This window comes from Patiria miniata, unplaced genomic scaffold (assembly GCF_015706575.1).
Source record: "Patiria miniata isolate m_02_andy unplaced genomic scaffold, ASM1570657v1 HiC_scaffold_5, whole genome shotgun sequence".
In the NCBI taxonomy this organism is placed as follows: Eukaryota; Metazoa; Echinodermata; class Asteroidea; order Valvatida; family Asterinidae; genus Patiria; species Patiria miniata.
In genome coordinates, this window is record NW_024037072.1 from 11199187 (window position 1) to 11223694 (window position 24508).

At 39.5% G+C, this 24508-nt stretch overlaps 2 protein-coding genes across 2 annotated transcripts in view; both read left to right on the top strand.

Moving 5' to 3' along the window:
- LOC119741567 (deleted in malignant brain tumors 1 protein-like) overlaps nt 1-10031 on the top strand; it is a 50222-nt gene extending 40191 nt beyond the window's left edge. Inside the window, exons 16-23 of the mRNA XM_038217371.1 lie at nt 864-1051; nt 1700-1864; nt 2927-3042; nt 3290-3389; nt 3627-3795; nt 5935-6001; nt 6512-6785; nt 7484-10031. Of these exons, the coding sequence (XP_038073299.1) occupies nt 864-1051; nt 1700-1864; nt 2927-3042; nt 3290-3389; nt 3627-3795; nt 5935-6001; nt 6512-6785; nt 7484-7708 (1304 nt within the window). The 3' untranslated portion in view covers nt 7709-10031. The remainder of the gene's footprint in view (nt 1-863; nt 1052-1699; nt 1865-2926; nt 3043-3289; nt 3390-3626; nt 3796-5934; nt 6002-6511; nt 6786-7483) is intronic.
- A 1926-nt stretch (nt 10032-11957) lies between these two features.
- Nucleotides 11958-24508, top strand: part of LOC119740895 (ras-specific guanine nucleotide-releasing factor 2-like) — an 83524-nt gene continuing 70973 nt past the window's right edge. The window contains exons 1-2 of the mRNA XM_038216367.1: nt 11958-12102; nt 20956-21503. Coding sequence (XP_038072295.1) covers nt 21243-21503 — 261 coding nt within the window. The 5' untranslated portion in view covers nt 11958-12102; nt 20956-21242. The remainder of the gene's footprint in view (nt 12103-20955; nt 21504-24508) is intronic.

Here is a 24508-nt window from a genome sequence, read left to right on the forward strand (position 1 = left end):
GGTTTTTTTGTACACGAATAGTTAGTTGGATGTCTTCTTTTGAGTTAAAGGTAAAATACAACATTTGCAAACATCAAAAAATAAAACTACCAAGTGAATGACAGTGTAAAGCATCCTGTAAAATCATGGCACCTGGTATACTGTCATTTTCAAGAAAAGTGGTATTTTTGTATCAATTTTAAACGCTGGTCGGCCGACCAGCGTTGGAAAAAACTGGCTTTTTTTTCAAATACTGACCCCAATTGACCATCGCACTTGTTTGCTATCGATTACACACCAATGAACGGGTACAAGCCAGCTAGACTGGTTCCCTGACCTTACAATTCCCCAATGTATGTTAACTGCTCTGTTTCTTCTTATATGGAGTCAGAGAACCAGACTACAGGAAAATGATTGTTTTTCTTGGTTTTTATAGCATTTTCGAACCCAAGACATCAAAAAAATCAGTGTAACTATATTTGCTTATTTCCAACCCCCCAATTCCATCCATTTCTGAAAATTACGACAAAAGCAAATGATGTATATTCCCTTTAAGGCGACGAAAATAAAAATTGGTATTTTCTAACTTTTTTTTAAAGATAGAATGAAAAAGTCTATTCCTAGGACTGGCCAACATCCAAAGGATACTAGGTTATTATGGGAAGGGTTGTTTTAAGTGGCAGAACTAAACTAATCCCAGCAGCAGAACGGGACCGCGTACGTTCCGGCGTGCACGTGACGTTTCAGACACATTGGCTAAGTAGCTAGTCGATCTAGTATAGGGGTCAGTGGTGTAGACTCAGGGTTAAGGGCTAGAATTGATTTCAGAATATTTTGTTGACATTTTATCCATAGATACAATTTCGTTTTTATGTTACCTTTAGGCAACAGCTCACCGATGCACATTGCTGCTCGTTTCATCGCCTATGGTGATGACTCTCTGTTCCCTTCGACAAGGAAATCCTTGTCAGGAACAGGAACCCGTTCGGTTATTCCCGGTGCAGTAGTTTCTGTTGCTGTCGAGGATGTGGAGCTACGGAACCTGACTGAACCAGTTGTTATTCAGATTCAGGTAGGATGACGGGTAACCTACAGGACCACGTGGTATGGGGGGAAAGTCGTGAAGAGTAACAGCAAAATATAGCATTTTAAAAACAAATCTGTTATTAAATTTAAAGTGACTATTGTCGTCATGTAAAGCATTTCACTACTTTTTTAGAACTATGTATTTTGTTATAGGCAGACGTTTGTAATAAGGTTTTTTTACATAGATGTCTGTAGCATAGATATCCAAATGTCAGTACTTTTGCGCTATTGCTATTTGAATGGCCTTATTACAGTGAAAGATCTGAACCAAGCGGGTTGCCTCGGCTTTCCATTCACAACTTGCTCACAGTAAATCACACATTTATCCACAAGAGTACGGATTTAGTGGCTACGCGTCTTGCGGTAGCACAAGTGTCAATGGGAAGTGGATTTCGCTGGTAGCAGGCGCATATGTGTAATTGCTGGCCGTAGTTAGGTTATTCAGACGGGGCCTGAAACTCATTAAGACAGTTGCTAATGAGGCATTATCAGCCCAACATACTTACTTTTCGGGCACCTACAGAAAGCCACAAGCTATTATTCATCCAGTGTTAATCGTGATCTGACGAATATAGGGTTTGACTTGAGATTTGATTCTTGATTGTCTAATGGTTGACTCGATTTACAACTCTAGCTTCCAGTGATTATTAACGTCAAAGAGGTCATGTGTGTCTTCTGGGACTTCACTCTGAGAAACGGAGTCGGTGATTGGTCCAATGCTGGATGTGAGTTTCAGGGAGTGACCAATGGGCGACACAGATGTCATTGTAATCACGCAACCAACTTCGCAGTATTTGTAGTGAGTATATGTCCCTCGGATTTAAGTAATGTGGGATGTTTTCCTAAACATTTCTCCATTTTATGTTTTATACGGTTTGCATTGCTCATGACATGAGAAGAAATGACGACAGAAGGATGACATGAAAAGAAATGACAACACTTGGATTTTTTTATCCTGTTTTGAGATTAAATTCAATCAAAATGCAATGTTATAAATATCTGGATAAATCACTGGATAACGACGAAAAGAAGCGAATTATTATGGTACAGTCATGTGGTTGCGAAGGGCGATTTCTAAAGGTAACCTTACATTTTATTTTGAATGAAACTACATGCACACACATGTTCAAGTTGGCGGGTGAAATCTTTGAAAATTAATTTCTCCAGTTTAGAAGCCGTATCTTTATGCAACATTTGGGATTGGCCGGAATCAGTCAACCGTATAGTGCCTACGGCGCTTTGCTGAACAATGCACGTCGGTTGTGTCGGCGGAAAATCCTCGTCGAAATTTTCCTTGGAGATAGTTCTAGTTGTAACACTAGCGTTTGCAACAACAGATTGAGCTGAAATTCAGCATATGCTTAGGTAATATAAGTGTTGAACTACTCGTGAAATAACAACTTGGAAAGATTCCTTGAAATTGAGGTTAATACATGCATTTGGGGAATTTTTCGAACGATTTCTTTCAGACTTGCAGGTCAGATTTACCAGTAACCGGTATTGAAGTTTCGGCATCGATGACCAAGAGTTTTCACTGACATGAAGTTAAGAATGTCGTCTTCCGTTATAATTTTACAATTCAATCATACTGAGCATATTTTTTGAGAAACACAACGTTCAAAAAGGCCATGTTTTTGAGGTGCATAGATTTAACTGCTCTATTATGGCGTAATCGGATTAGCTTTGCCCAACAACACCAGACGCTTTACCTTGGCAACCATATGACTGTATACCTAAACAACTTAGAACAGCCGCTGCAGAGACACATCAATTCGTTCATTAGTTAGAAAACTATTAAATTCGGTAAAGTTTCAATACTGACACCAGGGATGATAGAGATGTATTGCTTTTATTTTGCAAGGAACTAAAAGACGAGTTGAAGTCGTACCGTCGAGCATTGAATCCAATCACACGGATTGGCTGCATTGCATCAGCAGGGATGTACGCGTTCATGCTGTTGATGTATTTTCCGTTCAGGTAGAAAATGCTAATGTACTTATTTTGCGAGATGCCAATAATAAATTAACAAACATTGAAAATGTAACAGCGGAAATAGTATCATACATAGCCCTACACTGTGTTCCACTTCAAAATAGACTTTGAAATAAAACTGTTTTATGTTACGTATAGTGATGTTAATCTTGTTTTGAGTTTCGAGGAGTGTCTGTGAGATTTTTGATATAAGGAACTAAATTAATTGTATGGGTTATGTATTTTTTTGTAGGAAGCTGCGCGCGCTGAAATCTGGCCAGATATTCGCCCAGTTCATCCTGTCGCTACTGTTATTGTACACTGTGTTGGTGTCCGGAGTAGAGAATGCGAAGGTATTATTGTATGTTGTATGATTGTAAGAAAAGGTTACATTTTCACTGAGACCAACAACAACTTGACATAACAAGTTACGTTAAATGTTATGTGGACCTTAACCCTTTCTTTGTGAATTTGAAATTCCAAGCTAGAGTCTTTTTAGTGTTTACCGTGCTCAACTCCGCAGAGTTGAATGAGGTACTATATACTGTAAAATCACCTAGAATTAAGACTGGTTTTTATTTCACCGACAGGGTTCAACCTACGGTTGTGCTACTGTGACTGCTCTACTGCACTACTTGCCACTATCCACAATGATGTGGACGGCCATTGAAGCGAGAAACATGTACACCAATGCTCTGACGAGGCAAACTCCTACGGATGGAACTTATTACATGATCATTGCGAGTACCGTGGCGTGGGGTGGGTATATTTTGATGTATGGGGAACCTTCTATCGTTTTACTGTCCAGTAGAGACAATAATCTACAGGGTGAGTCAAAATAAGCGGAACCCAAACCCCAATAATGATTATATTCCAAATAAAAAAAAAATGTAGCACCAGAAAATAATGACTGGAAAGCCAATTTCATAAGCTACTTTTGGAAGCAAAAATTAATAAAATTGCTCAATCCCTTCAAAGAATATGACCATTTTAACACAATGACCCTAAAACCTCTTTCGTCCAAAAATACGATTTCAAGAATCGTCGTCACAATTGTCTTCAAACATGACCAGCGATAAAACTTCAGTTTAAAAGTTTAAAACATTCAACAAAGTCCTTTTGAAGGCCCGTCTTTTAAAAAAAAATTGGATTTTATAAATCATATTGTTTGCCTTTAAATCAGGGTTATTGAGTACTACAGTTGTTGACAGTTGTTGAAACGAGTATTCTGTGTCATTTTCTTTGTTGTTCCAAACAGTCAGAATACACAATATATATTGCTCTTTTTGGACGAAACAGGTTTTAGGGTCATTGCGCTTAAATGGTGATATTCTTTGAATGGATTGAGCAATTTCAGTAATTTGTTCATCTGAAATTGGCTTTCCAGTCATTGTTATTTTTGGTGCTACATATTTGTGTAAATATGAAATATATTTTGGGGGGTTTGGTTCCGTTTTTTTTTTGTACTCACCATGTAGTGCATTGAGGACACTGGCTTATAGTAGCTTCGAGTAGGAGAGGAATTTGTGTTTCTATGAAATGAAAAGTGGCCGTAATTTTTGTTTTGTCGGCCTTAACAATATCTTCTAATTATGGGTGAAGGGACAATTGGGACGGAGAGTAGAGGGCTTCCATTACGAAACCTACAAGCAGGGGCGTCGGAACCGGGGGGGGGGGGGGGCAGGGGGCACTTTTCCCCAAGATTTTCGCAGGCCAACAAAAGTGCCCCTCTCTCCGTTATAAATGTGCCCCCTCGAGATAAAAACAAAACTGCCCCTCAAATGCACACGCATGAAATAACATTGTCTTCTCTCTTGTAATGCTAAACTATCCCTCAAAAACACAAGTATACACAGAAAACCCAAAGTGAATGATTTGACTCATTATCGTAAAAAATGAGTCATTTTGTCCGTGTAGTGACACACTATGGGTCAATGTGTGTCACTACACGACCCTTCTCGCATTAACAAGGTTGTGCACCTTCTCGAGATGGAAAAATATACCCCTCGAAAACATAAATATCCCTCTCGCAATAATAAATCTGTGCCCCTCTCGAGATGGAAAATTGGCCATCAAAGACAACAGTGCTCCTCTCGCTATATTCCTTCTCGAGATTGAAAACTGCCCCTCGAAAGCACAATTAGTGCCCTGCTCGCAGCATTAAAATTGTGCCCCCTCTCAAGATGGAGAACTGGCCCCTAAAAAAATAATAGTGCTCTTCATGCGAATAAAATGGTAACTGATGAACTGGCCATCGAAAGCAACAATGCCCCTCTCTCGAAAAAAAAATGGTCTCTCTACATAACTAGGTAAAAGAAACACACTGAGCAAGATGGACAACGTATTCATAATTTGTTCCTTGTCAGGTGTATAGCGAAAAGAACGGGACCATATTCTTTTCCTCCACTTTCACACCGACGGAAGGTGCCCCTTTTTCTGAGCAAGTGCCCCTTTTTGGTGTTTCCCCCTTTAGTTTGAATGCGTTCCGCCGCCCCTGCCTACAACTTCACCAACTGTCCCTGTCGGATCAGCATCAAATTGCAAATTGGATGCTTATCGATGCAAATCGATTCTAAAATCGAGACTTCAAGCAAATTAAAAGAAAGGACCACCCTACACTCGCCTTATGCATTGTACTTGCTTGCTTGTACTTGTTCCCAGTATGCTTCAAGCGTTCTACAATATTATTGACTGACAAAGGAGTTATGAAGGTGTTATATCAATGACATTGTGGCACTGCAGATATAGAGACCGCGTTGAGACCCCTATCGGAGTATTCCTCAAGGGATGCCATTGTAAAGATTTTATATAATAGTGAAATATTTCGAGTTGAACAATCCTCAAGGTCGTGATTTCATTCAGTCTTCATGAAGTTACCTGGGTTTTTTTCTCTCCCAGGGCTCCCACTGATTGTAACAGGAATATCGCTGATAGTTGCAACTGACCAGTACGGCACCGCTGATTAGTAAGAAACGTCTTTTGTCATACAGCTGGTAAAATCACTGCATGTCTGTGTTGAGATGAGATGAGGTTTGGTTCATCAGAAAATATAAACTTTGAAATAACAGAAAATACACCACAGGAAAACGAATACAAGAAAGCTCCCAATTTCTTCAGGCTTATTAAAAACGACGTCTAATTTGCTCTATAAAATATTTGAATTAATGCTATAAACCAACAGAAGTGAAACGAAAACGATCCAAGTAAATCCAAAATTAGATTGAAGTGTTTAACTGAGTCTTAAAGTCATTGCTTATATATTGACGGCTTCTGATGGACTCGCGAAACAAGAATATTATTGGGTGAGATTAGACGAAATAATTATGTTCTCTCATCTTGTATCAAATTACAATAAAAATGCAAATCATAAAATACATATAGTATTACTTGTGCTGGTGCAGCAAGTTCTGTTTGGAATGATAATGACAAATAATGATTCACTGAAACTTGGACTTCTTGAATCGCTCATTTCCAGCTGCTTTTTAGCTCCAAGTCTGACGATGTACGTGGGCATCCTCCTGCCAATCTGTCTCATTCTGGTCAACAACGTCGTCCACTTTGCTCTGGTGGTGCGCGTCCTGCGCAAATCCAAGAATGAGCCTCCCTTTTACGCGCAGATGACAAAACGCCTGGTGACGGCCGTGGGGATCTGCACTCTGACATTGGCTGCCTGGTATGTGGGATATCTTTCCCTGCAAACTGCTTCCGATGCCTTCTCAATTAGCTTCTGTGCGGTCAACTTGGTCCAGGTGAAGCATAATGTGTCTTTTGACTTTTGTAAACTCCTCTCCCCGCTATTTATAAGTTTCACCCGAAAAGAATAGCTTTTGCTCTTGAAATTGATGTTTTCTAGTTATTCACTTTTTAAATTAGACATCAAACAAAAAATATCCGCCAATGTTTAGGTAAGGAATAATTACTTTACACATTTTGAATTAAATTTATTTGCGGCCTAACTAGTAATTCAGTCAATCTTTTTGTGCGTTATGGGCGAAAAGCAACCCAGAATAAAAAGGTATATTCAGAGGGCTGAAAACGTCCAACAATATGCTATAGCCATTCGATCCATATAGTCTTAATTCCAAGACCTTAGTGTTTCTAACTTCCACCATACATCGATCCTCCAGTGTTTTCGATTCCCAGTGCTTTGTTTTTCTTGATTTATAGGCTAATAGCTCCCTCGAGAATCGATTCCGTCATATCTTTATTCAAATCCTGCCTTGATGAGGACGACGATTAAATTGTGCCCTCTGTCGATGATAAGACCAAAATGCATGGCGCTCAAAAGAATCGCGTAAAAAATAAAATATCAGATACTAATTCGTCTTGGATCAAAACTATTCGATGCATAGTCCCGCAGCTCAGTGGCTGACAAGGAACCAATCGAACTATTAAAACTAATCCTGCAGATATACGAAATGAACATCAATGACGTCTTGATTTGCAGGTTGCTCTTGCCTGCCTCAAAGTACACCTCATCGTCAAGGGAGACACTCTGTCCTCAGGCAAAGCCCATGGCGCCGAAGCGGCTGATGCTGGGAGCGAGGAGAACCCAGCTGCCTCCCCGTCTAATGTCCAGATCGCCCTGCCTACTCTCTCGGAAGCTAGACCCGAATCGGACGGCAAGGAAGACGGGGAACAGACCAACCTTGCATTTGATGCGTCGTTGTAAGTTCAGGGCGTGATCAAAGAGCCAGTCAAATTAGAGAGTGCAAATTGACCTCGCAAACCGGCGAGATTTTATGGAAGTAGACCTTCGTGACTTGTATCGTACCGATATAGGATATTCGACTTGTGCGAGGGCCTTTTTTGGATTCATTTCTTGACGAGTCTTATTCGATCAACTGCAATGAATAAGTTATGCAAATAAAACTCAAAGCATTACAATTTACTACAATTTAGAGAATATTGCAAATCTATAACCATTATTGAATACAATGCAGAATTTGACCTCATGGCTCAACTATATAGTACATATCTCGTACATATCTCATGACAATATTCTTAACAAATGTCTGAAAAGAGCAGCGAGGATAATCCTGAGGTGTGCATTCTTGACTCCATCAGGCGATATGTTTGCTATAATTGTTTAGACTTGAAGCTTTGCATGGCGTATGAGATCTATTATAAAATTTGCGGGTAACACCATGAGGAAAGATCTCTCTTCTTGGAAGAAGTGTGGTTCTGAAAAGAACCGGATGGTTGAGTGTGGCGACGTTTCGGACAGTGTGCTCTGTCCGTCCTGAGTACTGTTAACCGCCACTTTATAATTTAGACTTAATTGGATGCATTACGTATAAAAAGGCTATCCTTGATTACAAATGTATAAACAAAATTACTCCTCTCTATATGACAAATCTGTTTAAACCACTTATTCAGACTCGTGAAACAAGACAATCCACTGACAAAAGATTCCTTTTGTGAAAAAAAGAATGTTATGCCTAGAGCCTTGCTGTAACTGGTACAATCGTATGGAATAACTTGCATGAGTTCAGGAACATGACTTCTCTAACCTCATTCAAATCTGAACTACGTAAAACATGCAGCCAGCCTAATATTTCTGCATTTATGTGAGTATGTCTTGTTGTCGCTGCCTTTAGGCCTACTGAAAATACAAATATAAATATGCGCTGACTTAACTTACGGAGTTAATAAAGTTGGTTAATAATAAGGAGCCGGATGGGAATTTGCCCATTTTTTCTCCCAAAAGGGTTTTTCACCACTCCCGTCATCAGCGAATGTATAGAAATAAACATATATATTTTACTGAAGTCACAAAAAAATGTCCATATTTCTCGTGAAAACTTAAATCACCTCAGCAATGTCGTTTCAAACTGTATATGTTTCTTTGTAATGTTGTACACTATTTATAATAGTTGCTTAACAATCATGCAGTAATCTCGTATGTCTTCATTATATTTCATTGTGTTGTATTGTATTTGTAATGTATTGTATTTGTACATGGGTGTATAAACATTAGTAGTGTATGCAGGGCCCCAATGGAAACCAGTTTAAAACTGTTTGGGCACACCCTCATGGGTAAAAAAATGTTATAAATAAATAAAAAAAACTTGCTATCTGTCGATCATACACATTACTGTTACAAAAAGATATAGACACAGGAGTCTGTCACTAAACTAGTCAGTGTTAATTCGTTACTAATTTATTAAGTTGATTAAAAAGGTGTACGTGAAGTTGCGAGACTTGTAGGACAAAAACGAGATTTTGGCTAAGTCTCATGTGCTGGAGGAAATCGGACCTACACTCTGGATGTCATACATGTGGATATAGCCGTTGTTTTGTCCCGGTGTGTAATTTACGGTAATTAAAGTAGAAACATCGTTTTTGATTGTTTTTGTTTTTGGCCCCATAAAAACAATGACGGTCCAGCAACTTCATGTATGCCTTGTACATGTGTGCTTGAAATCATGGGGTTGGGAAACACGACAAAGAATGGCTTTCTCATAATTTAAGACCGGTTGTTGAATCTCGTACAATCATTGCCATTGGCAAAATAATAGGACTTATAGTTGAAAACGTTGTAATTTTCAGATAAATCTTATCAAATTTCATTGTTATAACGATTCATATCGTTGTACTGCAGTAACAATAGATTTCCAATACTTTTTTTGCGGGGGGTGGGGTGGAGACGAAGAATTAATTACAGACCAGTACTCAATTAAGTACTAAAATGTGTAATGTTGTGTTGGTGATTGTTAGCAGGACTTGTGATGGTTTATTTGTAAAGTTGTTAATGCATCCGTAAAACAGCATTGTATTTAAATGACCGAGTATACTAATTAAATTGTCAAAAGTTGTCGCATTCGTAACAAGTAAATTCTAATTTATTCAGTGTCAAGTCAGGTGACAATTAAGCCATTCAAATGCACTTTGGCAAATGCAAACAGAAGTTAGATAACATATTGAGATATATGGCATAAAACGTAGTGTCTATTTGGGATGTCCCTATTAAACTTGTACTGTGACAGTGAAAATGATGTTTAAGGATTTTCTTTTTTAAGCAGTTGGATTATTGGGGTGGGCCACGAGTCCTTTAGACAGTTGAGATCCAGACAAAAGGAGAGGTTTTTTGAGGCAGAAAAAAATCAAAAGGTTTACAAGTTATCTGAAGCGGGGTAATGTCCATTTATGTGATTTGGGAAATTTAACCCAAAAAGGGTCGGGCTATTTTGATCAGCTCTCAGCCAATCCCCCCCCCCCAAGATCTCGGCCATCGAGTGACGAAAATTTTTGAAACTCGGTACATGTATATGCATAGAACAACTTATCATGAACATACCCAAGAAATTTCATGACTATAGGTTACAGGGTTTTGGAATTATGGCTAATTAATTGTTCATATGCATGAATGGTAATTCTGCTCTGTGTACACTGCGCATATTGGAAAATTCAGTTTTCACGGCTCCTAGCGCTGGAAAATGTTCGCTGCGCGGTAACCCGTTTTCCGATTTTTATGTTTTTGGTATCAAAAGATGCACAAGGCTCGAGAACAGCTCGAAATGTCAGAGCAGCTTTGGGTCGCGAGAAAAATGTTTTTGTTTAAGCTATCGCGGAAAAAAGTTGGGGGGCGGATTCCGCAAATAATGTTAAATACTGTTACCCTTTAATGGTTAAGCTTTGTGAATCTTGTCAATGAGTTTCGTTCATAGATTTCTTTAATTCATCTCCTCACAGAGTAACGGCATCGAACTGCCCTCATACAGTTACACACAATCAAACATACTAACAAACCAGCAGGTTTAGTTTTTAAAAAAATGTCATGACAAGTCATGTGAGGGCGCCCTACTTTGAAAATATGCGACAGTCGATTATCGTTTACTAACGTTTTAGGCCATGGCTACTGATACCCCCCCCCCCCCAATGTTGACAAGAAATCGCGCAGGATGTGTATCGTAGCACATAATTTTTGCACAGATTAGTCCAACTCCCCCCCCCCCCCCCCCACCCCCACCCCACCCCGATATAAAGATCCTAGCTAGTTCGAATTCACGGTCGTCGCTGCTCATTTTCACAGACTATTTTTCGTCTCTAAATTTATCGTTGAGATTATTTAAATTAAGGGGGAAAACTAGAGAATGAGAACCTAAGTGACTTGCAACGATTCAAAGGAAAAACCGAATGATGCATGATATGACTTGGCTCCAGCCCTCCTATATATAGGCTAGGAAAATAAAATAGGCCAGCGAGACGAACGGAGATAAATCAAGAAGACTCACGTGGGTGACCACTACACAAAAAGGGCGCCCTCAGTTTTCACGTCTGCTGCATTCGCGTGTTTACTTCGGTAGCATAAAATGGCACGACAGTAGAGCGCGTGATGAATATGCATGACTATGACGTCACTCTTTCTACTGTCGCGCCGCCACCCTCTAGTGTCGTCCCACTAACCAATGATATCACATTTAACAAGTTCTCTTTCTACTGTCGCGCCGCCACCCTCTAGTGTCGTCCCACTTACCGATGATTTAACAAGTCCTCTTTCTACTGTCGCGCCGCCACCCTCTACTGTTGCCCCACTAACTGATGATCATCAAGTGGGACGACACTAGAGGAGGCGGCGCGACAGTAGAAAGAGGACTTGTTAAATGTGATATCATCGGTAAGTGGGACGACACTAGAGGGTGGCGGCGCGACAGTAGAAAGAGGACTTGTTAAATGTGATATCGTCGGTAAGTAGGACGACACTAGAGGGTGGCGGCGCGACAGTAGAAAGAGGACTTGTTACATGTGATATCATCGGTGGGATGCAGCACATACAGTGTGCATCTACATGTATATCTATCAGTACCGTGCGTGATATATTACTCATGAGCTTCTAGTGACGTCATAGTCATGCATATTCATCATGCGCTCCTACTGTCGTGCCATTTTATGCTACCGTTTACTTCCTGCATGCACAAGTCAGTCGTGCATGTTGTTGCTGCTAGCGCGCGTGGTGCAGCACACACGTGTGACTGTTGACATTACCAGACCGACATCACAAAACAAGACAGGCTTCATTTTCAATGCTGGCTGAATCCAGATATCAGGCACCCGTCATAAAAGGTAAGCCGTGCTTGTTTTCAAACCTCCATGGTTTTAAATTTAAGTTATCGTTTTGATCAACGAATGGAAACATCTGGCCATCAATGTCACCCTGCCCTGTCTGCCATGTGCACAAAATGACTGTGAAATGAGACTTGTCTGCAAAGTTTGTAAGTGTTTTCTCAGTAACTATACATGTACCGGTACTTCAATATTTGGCGATCGTGTATCTACGGGCCCGGTTCCTATTTAGTCCGAGTAACTTGGACCCAACTTATCGCCTTTTTTAACATTTTGGACATGGTCTGGCGATAGTGGGGTCCAAGCTAATACTGCGACCTGGACAACATCATCCTGTCACTGTCCCAAACCAACATTTTCCAACAAAAAACATCAGATTTCACCTTCAAAACGGCCTCCAAATTACTAGATATGCCACCTGAAGTACAAGTGGGAAAAGATCCATACTCGGACGTCAATTTATCTGCTAATTAAACATATTAATTGTCACCTCACCTTGTCATTTGAACCAAGAGAAATCCAGGAAGCTGTGTTAAGGTGAAAAAAATTTACTCAAAATGTGTTTTTAGAGAACATTTTGGATGCATACGTCGTGCAGAACTAACTTGAAGCAGCCGGTCAAAACTGATTGTAGTGGCTGAAAGACAGCGGTAGGTTATACACATGACATCAACAACCATGACGTCGCATGAGCCTGCCAATGATAGTGCAATACGTCATTATGAATATTTATTTTCTCATGAATATTTAGTTTATTTCAATGGATACTTCAAATAGGTCCAAAGATTGATTATTGCAACAGCGATCGTGCGCGGCCTAGCGGTTAAGAGTCTCGTGTATCAAGCAAGCGTCAGAGGTTCGAATCCCGATGAAGTAACTGACTGATTAATAAATAGAAATTAAGGAAAGGAGAGGGTGAGAGTAGAGGAGAGAAAGTGGAGGAATAACCATAAAAGATGTAACTTTTGGCGCTAGAAAATTAATTGAAAAAAGTGACGTCCGAGTATGGAATTTTTTCCCCAATTGGGTAATGGTGTCTGACCTCGACCTCATGCAAAGGTCGTGACGGCGCGCTTGTGCACAATGCACTGCATGCACGGCAGATTCCCCTGCGCCGCGCCGACGACTGTTTCCTGATGAAGAGTGCTGAGTAAGTTCGCGGTACGCCTAGGAGTCGCGCTGGCTAGCTAGGCGCATGGCTGGCTAGCCAGGCGCATGGCTGGCTAGCCATGCGCCTAGCTAGCCAGCGCGACTCCTAGGCGTACCGCGAACTGACACAGCACTCTTCATCAGGAAACAGTCATCGGCGCGGCGCAGGGGAATCTGCCGTGCATGCAGACCGCTTTCAGGCGCCGCAAGTGAGTTCACCAGACAAAAATTTTGGCAACTTTTGTGGTGAACTTTGGAAATTGAAACATTGAGAATGCTTCTGTAGTGGGATGCGGAGTCACGGTCGTGTCCCCTGCGCTTCACGTACATGTACATGTTTGTATATATTTACGTGCATCGACAAGGCGTTGTAAAAAAAAATGTGAATAAAAAAGAAAAGGTGTTCGACTGGTGGCAGCTGGAGCGACGACTGATAGCGCAATGTGATCGACCGACTGTTCAGATGCCGTTATTTACATGTATATACCTGTAGACAATAATTCATCGCCACCAAAAGTAACCAAATGTTGCATCTTAGTAATGTATGTACCCCAAACAAACATAAACATGAATAAATGCCCACAAAACATCAAAATACTTGACCACAGATATCTGTAGACCTAACCTCATTCTATGGCCGTTCACTGGACAGATTTTCAGTCCAAAATGTGCCTCTTTCTCTGTCTGTCATCAATCATGATTCATTTCATTATGGCGGACAACAGAACATGTTTTTCCACCTAAATCATTCTGCCAGATTTTTGGCCCAAACACTCTCTACATGTATAGATTGATTCCAGGAAGATGGATTCTAGACGCTAACCCCTCCCCCCCCCCCCCAAATGCCCTAAATATCTACATTGAAATGTACATTGCCCAAACTTTCAAAATTCCGCCCCTTAAGCGACTTCATGTACCGGTATTGGCAGTATTACAAATTACAATAAGGGATGTTCCAATCAAGTTCTCTGCACAAAATATTTCAGTAATAAAAGTATACATTTTGAAGTCATTTCAATGTGATTTTGTCAATAAAATCAATAATGAAAAAAGAATATTGGTTATAATGGGTGCGCTTTTTGTTCTAGCCTTTCTTGTTCTTGCAATTTATACAATTTCACTTTTTTCCCCGGTTGGGTCGTTCTATAGATTAGGGTCCGAAAGTGTGACATTTTTCCTGTCCCTGTTATTTGGTACAAAGTACATTTCGTAATTTGCCATTCAAGTATCATTAAGAATGACTTCAAACAATGTTTTATTTGTTGGGTACATGTTGGTAGTTTGCTATTCATAACCACTCCTGCAGGACAACTGCATTGAGGAGTAGGCCTACATACATACATGTCCAGAACTGTAAAGTCAATGTACTTTTTATAATGTACCGGGTACAAAAGGTACACAAATAAATGGGCCCAAAATTTATACAGGGTGAGTAAAAATAACCGAAACTCAAATGTCGGGACTATTGTTTTATTGAAGTTCAGCACTTTCACAATCTAATGTGAAAGCATGGGCGTCGCGAGGGGGGGGCAAGGGGGGGCACTTGCCCCCCCCTGGAAAAGCAAAAAAAAAAAAAAAAAAAAAAAAGGAAGAAAAAAAAGGAAAAGAAAAAAAAAGAAAAAAAGGCGCGAAGACAAAGTGGTGTAAATTTAATGAGTTGGGGGGGGGGGGGGGGCAAAATGTCCCTGCCCCCCTCTAAAACCGATAAATCGAGAATGTGTTGAGAAATACAAGCATTTTTTGGCAAAATTTTTTTTGCCCCCCTCTAGAAAAAATCCTGGCGACGCCCATGTGTGAAAGCCCAATTCATGAGCTTTCTTTTAGTACAAGAATCATTGAAATCACCTACATGAATGTACTTTGCAAGTTACGGAATTTTAAACGCAACCACCGTTTTAAGGTTCTGTCCACGGATCACCAAAAAGGGTGTGCGCTCTTTCAGCAAAACGAAAACAGTTCACACGCATTTCGTTTTGCTGAAAGAACCCTGCACCTTTTTGCGATCCGTGGACAGAACCTTAAAACAGTGGTTGTGTTAAAAATTCTGTAACTTGAAAAGTACATTAAGTGATTTGAATGATTCTTGTATTAAAAGAAAGCTTATGAATTGGACTTTCATATCCTAGATTTTGAAAATGCTACATGCAGAACTTCCCTAAAACAACGGTCCCTACATTTAGGTTTGGTTATTTTTACTTGCCCTGTAGAGTAACCCAGTTACTTTTCAATCTAAATTCATTTAAAAAAAAAAATGTTGGAAATAAAACAGGAAATTGCTAAAATTAATTTTAAAAAAATAGCAAGGTATTAATTCTTGTGAATTCTATCGGAAACGAAACTAAGAAATAAATGAATTGAAATAACAAATTTATGCTTAAATTATGTACGCGTATTTTACCCATACTTACCATGCTTACTCTGGATCTAAATCGTTCCAGGCTGGCAATAACCAGAAAACAGGAAAAGTGCAATCAATCATTCAGCATGCCGCCTGGCAGCTTATAATTTATTCATACAAATACCCACTCTAATGTATACATAAAATGGCAATGCCTCATTAAGGATGCATGCGTTTGTCTATCGCAGTGTAACTTGTCCCCTGCTTAACCTTTTTGATTTCGCTTTTTATGCCGTAGTCCATTTTATATACCGGTATGTAAAAAAAAATTAATGTGCAAATTTGACTATTTTGGGCGATATTGCAGTTTTCTGGTTTGGGCAGCATTGCAGTAGTTTGAAACCTCACACAGTGGTTTTTGAACAATCATTACAATCGAATATCACAGTCGATTCAAGTCCAGAAGGCCTATGCTTTTTCTTTGGTTACATAAAAAAAGATAGTTCACCTTTTTGTAGATAAAAATAATACACATAAATTATCGGGACAATCTCTAAGTATCTCTAAGTCTTGAGTAGTGAGCTTTTCACTCATAAATTTGGATGACTTTTGACACAAATTAAAACATTAATAGAAACGTAGCCTCATATATTGGTTTGTTAATTTTGTCTGTAACACTTTGTAGATTTTAAAGGGTCCGTGGCCAAATAAAGACTTTTTTTATAAAACTGCTACAGTTTAGTTCAAGTGCTCCAAAAAGATACTCACTTTTGAATGAAACATTGACCAAACAGATCGGCCCATGTTTAGTTATGGAATAATTACTTTGAAGGGGGAAAAAAACGGCCTGACAATCATTCAGTTCTCTGGGACGAAGTTCTGGCCCCTTTTTAGTATCAACAATGTTCTGACCAGGAATCAGTTGTCTGATTTACATGTAAGACAAATCTGTTTGCAAACTGCGACCACAAAGAAATTTGTGCAGTTTGCTTTTGCCCAGAGAGTTGCTGATAACCAAAAGTCAAAAACATGAGGTAAAAAAACGAAAGTCTTGAAGGGCACGAATATAAATTTTTAAAGGGTTCACGAAATGAATTTTTCAGCTTAGGAACATATTTTGTGCAACTTTCTACTGCTCATTATATGAAAAGTATTTGACATCCCTTTTTGGTTAATTTTATTGCCGATCAACTGAGGGTGCTGTTGCTGTGATGTCATTTCAGGAAGACACTGTTCAGTTGAGGGGTTTTCTGTTCAAATTGTGATGTGTGAACTCAATGTTCTCATTGAAAAAAATTGTGAGAAAAGTTTGTTCATTGTCTTACTGCCACATAACTGGTACATGTACTGTCGAAAGACCTAATCACCAAATGACATCAAACATTTGCTCATGAATATGGAAATTTACATTAATTAACATGCATGCATTTACCGGTACATGTACATGTACAACCAAAAAGCACCAAAATACCCTTGAAAATGACAAAAACAAACTTGGAAATACACGTAGGGTTAATTGGGGCACGGGTTTCTGCCTGAAATGACATCACACTTTTGTTCATGAATATGGAAATTTGCATTAGCATGAAACCAAAAGTACCAAAATTCCCTTGAAAATGGCAAAATGAAACTTGAAAATAAATGGACAAAAAACGTGCATGCATATTCAAGGATAGCATTTAAACAAATAATAGCATTGCCTTTTTAAAAGGAAGAAAAAAAAATTGTGGAAGGGCAAGTATAGTATAAAATATTGGGGAAAGGTCTTCAAAATTTCGAGGTCTAGATCAGAAAATCAAAAAATCTTGACGTGCACACGTGTGCATTGCTGGATTCCAGGGAACCTGTGGCTGCATGTAATTGAGTTGACCTGTGAAAACGAGAGATGTTGACCAATTATTACCCTCAGTCCGGTGCGTTTAAAGCCATGCTGCACTCTCTTGATGTCCTTAATCATGAGTGGCGTGTGGACAGTCAGGCTTGGTCAGTTCATAAATTCAGTGTCACTTGGCTCAAGGAAACCATACTTAGAATGCAGCAAATAAATAGGGGGCCATCAATAACATTCCCCTGTATGAGAGGTAAGGTACAAGTATGAAACTTGTGTTAATGATAATTTTGTGTACATGCTGCAGCTGCGTCAGAAATGTTAAGCATTGTTCCACAGCAATTTTGTATACAACAAGAGATTAAATAATGTACACATCTACGTGTGGAAAAGTTGAGAAACAAAAATCTATTTCCAAAAAGATGTTTCTGGTCATTAAAACATGAAAACATGATCCACCAACCTTTTTTATACAAACTTGTGTAAAACAAGGTGTTTCTTGGTAAATATGCGCCATCTTGTTCACGGGGCAAAAAGAACACTTGTTTTTTGGTTTGACGAAAATTTTAAGATGAATGTGCATATAAATAAAACTTGTAATGCTTGTTTTTATCAGATGTATAACATTTACAATATTAGGAAATATCTTACTCGTTGGGATACTCAAGTGTTGGGTTCACTCACTTGTTACAAGTCGTATTGATTATTGTAATAGTCTATTGTATGGTCACACATGTAGCGCAGTGCAATTTAATGAAACTTCAGAGAGTGCAGAACGTAGCAGCGAGACTAGTGTGTAGTGAATCAAAATACTGTCATATTACTCCAATTCTCCAAAATTTACACTGGCTGCCTGTTAAATATCGCATCTGGTTTAAGATTCTCTTGTTTGTCTTTAAATCTGTCCATAGAATGTCACCCACTTACATTTGTAATCTTGTTCAGTTGAGTGAATCCTCATATTCTCTTAGATCATCTTGCCAGCTGAAGTTACAGGTCCCCCCTTGTACTTCTAATAAACTCAGGGAGAGAGCATTTATGGTAGCTGGTCCTCAGCTTTGGAACCAGTTACCTGCACCCGATTTCATCAAACTCTTCGTAACTTACGATGCATCGCAGCGATGCGTCGTAGCTGCGACGCGTCCTGCGATCCATTTCACAAAACACGTCGTAAGTGCGATGCGTCGTACATGTACATGTAGGTGTATTTATAGCACAACTTGGTGACTGTTTAATGTACTTAGTCAGCGTACAGTAAAAAGTCGTCTGATATTCAACAAAGAGTCGTCGAATCTCAGCTCGAAATTTGTTAAAACGTAAAACAAAATGGCGGCCGTGTGATGCAATTTTGAAGGAAAACAAACTCTCATTGGACTGTATAGCTACATGTACTTTGAAATTTCAATTCTAATATTCCGGTCTAATTCATAATTATTCAATGAATTTTCTATAATTTACAACTTTACACACATTGCTTCGGGATTATAATCTCGTTAATGTAATGTTTATGGCATAAAACTGGCTTAGAAATGACTCTTCTTATTTTGCGACGACCACTAGACACGTCTTAACTTGCGACGTGTTTTAAGCCGTTGTCAAGGAACTTACGACGCGTTCAACACATCGCAACTTTCGTGAAATGGAAGATACGACGCGTCTCGAGTTGTGACGTGTTACACGTCGTAACTCGAGTTGCGACGCGTCGCAGCGCTTCGTGAAATCGGGTGCAGGTCACGTTAGATGCCAAGAAACATTGGGAGTTTTAAACGCGAGGTGAAAACCTTTTTATTTCAGAAGGCTTTTTATGTGTAATTGTGCATTTGGTGATTTTTAATGGTTCATTTGAAATTTAGATGTTTAGCCTGTAAATTGTGATTGTATAATGGTTTTACTCAATAATGGTGTAGTATTGTAGTGTTGGTTAAAATAGTACGGTTTTATCCTTTAAGTAATTTGTATTGTATTGCGCATTAGAACATATGTTTATGCATTTTGCGCAATATAAATGCCATTATTATTATTATTATTATTATTATAATTGTAGGTCTACATGTACCAGGAGGAGTTCTGTGTTTCTGAAGTTGCATGTTCTATTTTAATTAACAAAAGGATCTATACGATTATCAAAAATCATAATGGATCAGAAAATAAATATCACACAACATCGTACATGTACATGATGTATGTATACTACAGCATATGTATACATGTAGTGTGCACACACATACATACGTACAGTGTTATAATGCAGATTTTTTTGAAAATTACATGTACACGTACATGTACATGTGTATGTATCATGATAAAAATGTGCGCTTCTGTAGCTTTGTACATGTACAGTAGTACTGCTATACTGGTGTGTCTTTCAGAATATGATATTCACATTTTCAAGTTGATTAGGCCTACTGCATTTTTTTCTCACTAAAAATAAAAATGTTGCAAAAATGTATGTGTGCAAAATATCTGCTTATAAAGTAGGCCTACCCCATAGTACAGTGAACAACAAAAGTACAAATGTATCATTATTTAGTATTAAATTTCAGGTGAATTACGCATGTAACTTGTACACTCTGCAATTATGTACTCCCTAGTGTAAAATTACACCTGTAAGTACCTTCAATCAATTGTAGCCAATTTTGATGATACATGAGCCAGCCGACTATACACCCAGACATCACCGGCCACACAGAGATCTATTTATTTTTACGAGCCTGGAAATATGCAAAATCAAGATGAACTGGATGTATCCATGGTAACCGCGGTTCTATGACCCCCTGATTACTGGCGATCTGTTTGCAAGTGCCAATCGACCTTTTTGTCCATGTCAACCATATTTAGAAAAAAATTACACTGCCAGGGTTTTTACACAAAAAAAGATCAATACTTAGTGTATGTATTCACTCACATTACATTGTGCTGCTTAACTCTTAACGCTGTTGCACACTCATAACTGCGCATGTTGCTCTGATCACTTTATCTAATTCCCACTCAAAGTCCACGTCGTGCAGTCATTGATCTGTGATGATTTATAATGGTAGCTCCTCCCATCCACGCGACGCACCAATAGAACCCATTCAATGTAGCCACGCGCCTTGCCTCACTTGCTTGGGTAGGGAGTGAATAGACAAGAGGGATTATCTCTGTGATTGTATGTGTGTATGAGCAGGGCATTTGGCTGTGCAGGCTTTAATGTGCATTGCCATGAGGAGTCTGGTTGTGTCTGGCTTAAACCGGAGGCGTTTTCTGAGTTGAATTGTTGGATAGTATCAAACCTGTTCTGGGGTGAGACAGTAAAAAGACTGATATCCTAAACCCTTTTGTTGTCATTGCTGCGAGTGAATTTTCCCGCAGCGCTTCAAGGCGGCTAATATGAACGACGACAAAATAAACAAGCGCTCGCAGTCCAGTGCTAAATCATCATTATTGATGGCAGGCTGCCGGGCCGTTGTGCGTGTGTAATGTCCGGCCGACGTCGCTACCTCGCGCCCTCGTGCTAATTTGCTTGTTCTCATATTTTGTATCCTTGGTCATCACTTAGGGAGTTCATGGATGGAGCAGCAATTGCTGCGAGTAGCTGCAGCGCCGCGGTGGAGGATGTTGAGTTGTGGTGATGACGCTGATGGATGCACTAACGGAGGCCCTCTGCTGTACTACCCACATATGACCTCACCGTGGGATGAGAACGAGTAGCGGCGTAACCCTCTTTGGATTACGCACCAAGACATCTTGACTCCCCCTCCCAAGTAAACTCACAAGCACATTTAATCACAGTTCTAGCCGTTCCAGCCACCACCGCCAATTTGTGCACAACCCACGCCAGCCACTATGCAGAAAGCCGTCCGCTACGAGGAGACTCAACTCCTCCACCTTGCCACCAGGGCTAAGACGGACCACATGATCGCCGGCAACCTCCAGAAGAAGAGCTCGGATACGGTCAAGTGGAAGCAGCGCTTCTTTGCCCTCTACCAGAACCTCCTCTTCTACTTTGAGAGCGACACGTCCCAGCGACCTTTGGGCTGGATTTTCCTGGAGGGTTGCTACTGTGAGCGGTTGCCGTCAACTCGAAACAGTAAAGAGGAAAATAAGGTCAGTTTGTATCTTGGAATTTTTAATTTTGATGGGTGTACCGGTACATATAGTGGAGAGTGTATATTTCGCTAATTCACTACTCCATTTGTTTTAAGCGTCAAGTTCAGTAATCTGGGTTTTTTCCCTTCTGTTAATTAACACTATGTTCATTTATGTGTACATTTCATATCAGATTATTAATAAATTCCCGAGACAGTGTACCAATTCCTATTGGTCGAGAGCCTGTCAGGTGGGTGATTTTAAACCGCTGGTAAATCACCGCTGTTGTTGTTGAAAAAAATTGTTGTGAATTTGTGAATTTTTGACTTGTAATTGACTTGTTGACTCAGGCCATTATCTGCGACTAGGCACCTAGCCGGTTTTAAACATACTTTTTTTAAAACCAGCCAAGCAGATGGTTTTGATGTCCTGCACCGGACATGAGACTGAGCGTTGGACGTTGCAGTTCTCATTGCGCAAAGCTACAATGTAGCACGCCGGCAAGTTCCACAAGCGTGCGCAACACGCGATGAATGCAGTGCTACATGTAGGCACCTAGCCGGTTTTAAACGTACTTTAACCAGCCAAGCAGACGGTTTTGATGTCCTGCCGGACATGAGACTGAGCGCTGGACGTTGCAGTGCTCATTGCGCAAAGCTAGCGTGCCGGCAGGTTCCACAAGCGTGCGCAACACGCGATGAACGCAGTGCGAAATCACCCTCAGTGTGTGACATGCGTTTTTATTGTCCAGACACATGGCCGTCCTAGACCAAGAAATTACATGTACATTTTGTACAGTAGCCAAGTACACAAGATAACAAATGTACAATGTACATGTATTCCCTTATATACATTATGCTTGATATTAAAGGGAATATACAACATTTGCAAACATCGAAAAATAAAACTACCAAGTTTTTGCGAAATACCTTAATAGGATGTTGGTAAATGACAGTCTAAAGCATCCTGTAAAATTATGGCACCTGGTATACTGTCATTTTCAAGAAAAGTGGTATTTTTGTATCAATTTCCAATGCTGATCGGCCGATCAGCGTTGGAAACAACTGGCTTTTTTTTCAAATACTGGACCCAATTGACCATTGCACTTGTTTGCAATCGATTACAAACCTATGAACGGGTACGAGCCAGCTACTGTAGACTGGTTCCCTGACCTTACAATTCCCAAATGTATGTAAACTGCTCTGTTTCTTCTTATATGGAGTCAGGGAACCAGACTACAGGAAAATGATCGTTTTTCTTGGTTTTTATAGCATTTTCGAACCCAAAACCTCCAAAAAGTTAGTGTAACTATATTTGCTTTATATTTCAAATCCCCCAATTCCATCCATTTCTGAAAATTACAGCAAAAGCAAATGATGTATATTCCCTTTAACTCTGGTTTGTTGTTTGAAAGACAGCATAAATTTGCATTCAATAATCACACCAGTACATGCTGATCATTTGATACCGGAAAGTCCTCAATTTCTAGTCATATTGTAATCACATGCAGTTGAATAAAATAACTGCCCCTAGCAAGCCAGCCTTGTCTTTGAATCAAGATGTTCATTGCGCCCACTGGCTCCCTATGCAAGGCCCATCAATTATTCATCTGGCAAGGGCTGGATATTCTGAATGGTTATGGAGAGATGACGGATTTATGGCTGATGACTTTATGAAAAATTGAAAAAGGTGAATTGGTCAAATGAAACAGATCTGCATATGAGCATTTGACCATATCTGTTATTGCTAAGTGGACGATGGGATGCCAGGGTATAAAATTCCCCCCCCCCCCCAACAATAAAAAAGAGAACAATAAAATTCTGACCACCTGGTTTTTTTTTTTTTTGGATCAGGAATCAAGATGTACATGTACATAAAATGGGTGAATGTTGCGCCCTTTACTGTGATAAGCAACTATACATTTTGTAACAGATACATACATGTACATCATGTGTACGTTTGTTGTATCATTGCTGAGCTTGCGTAGAAAAAAAATATCACAATTAAAGGGAAATTACAACATTTGCACGCATCGAAAAATAAAACTACCAAGTTTTTACGAAATACCTTACAGGATGTTGGTAAATGACAGTCTAAAGCATCCTGTAAAATTATGGCACCCGGTGTGAAGTCATTTTCAAGTAAATGGTATTTTTGCATACATGTACATTTCCAACGGTGGTTGGCCGACCACCGTTGGAAAAACCTAACTATTTTTCAACTGCTGCTCCAAATTTACCATTTTTTCTTCAGTCCAAATTTTGTTTCCTATTGGTTGCATGTTCATGAATGGGGACAGGCCAGCTAGACTGGTTCCCTTACCGTACAATTTTCCGGCATCTATAAATTGATCCATTTAATTTTCAGTGGAGTCAGGGAACCAGACTACATGTACTTGAACATTTTTGGGTTTTTTGGTTTTTCCAGCATTTCCGAACACAAAACTTCAAACATGTCAGTGCAACAATAATTTGATCTATTATACTAACCCCTCAAATAGTTCATTTCTGATAATTAAAGCAAAAGCCAATGATGTACATTCCCTTTAAGTGACTGATACGTGTACAGGTCACAGCCACTTAATCAGTAATCTCTTTGGAATTGGCTGGCGTTTCAAATCTGATAAAATTTTACATAAATTTCCATTGTAGTCTTCAACAAATTCTACGGTACAATCAGTGACTTTCATGGAATCATGCGTGGGGAAATGTAGCTACAGTTGAATATTTGGTTTTTGATCTTCACCAACATCATTTTATGTCCTGTATCAGTGCTCTCCACAGTCTTGAGAGGAAATAAACTAAGAATTTGAATATTGTAGTGTTTTGGCGTACTGCATTTGCCATGCGTGCACAGAAAATATTTGCTGAGGTGATTTTGTGACTACATGTATAGTAAATTTTGCACAGATGTAGAATTATTTTCTCTAGAGTAGTAGAGTTTCATGACAAAGCTTTTAGTAATTATTAAAAGTATTTGGATCTCGGGTCATTCTATAAATCAGGGGTCCAAGAGTGTGACAT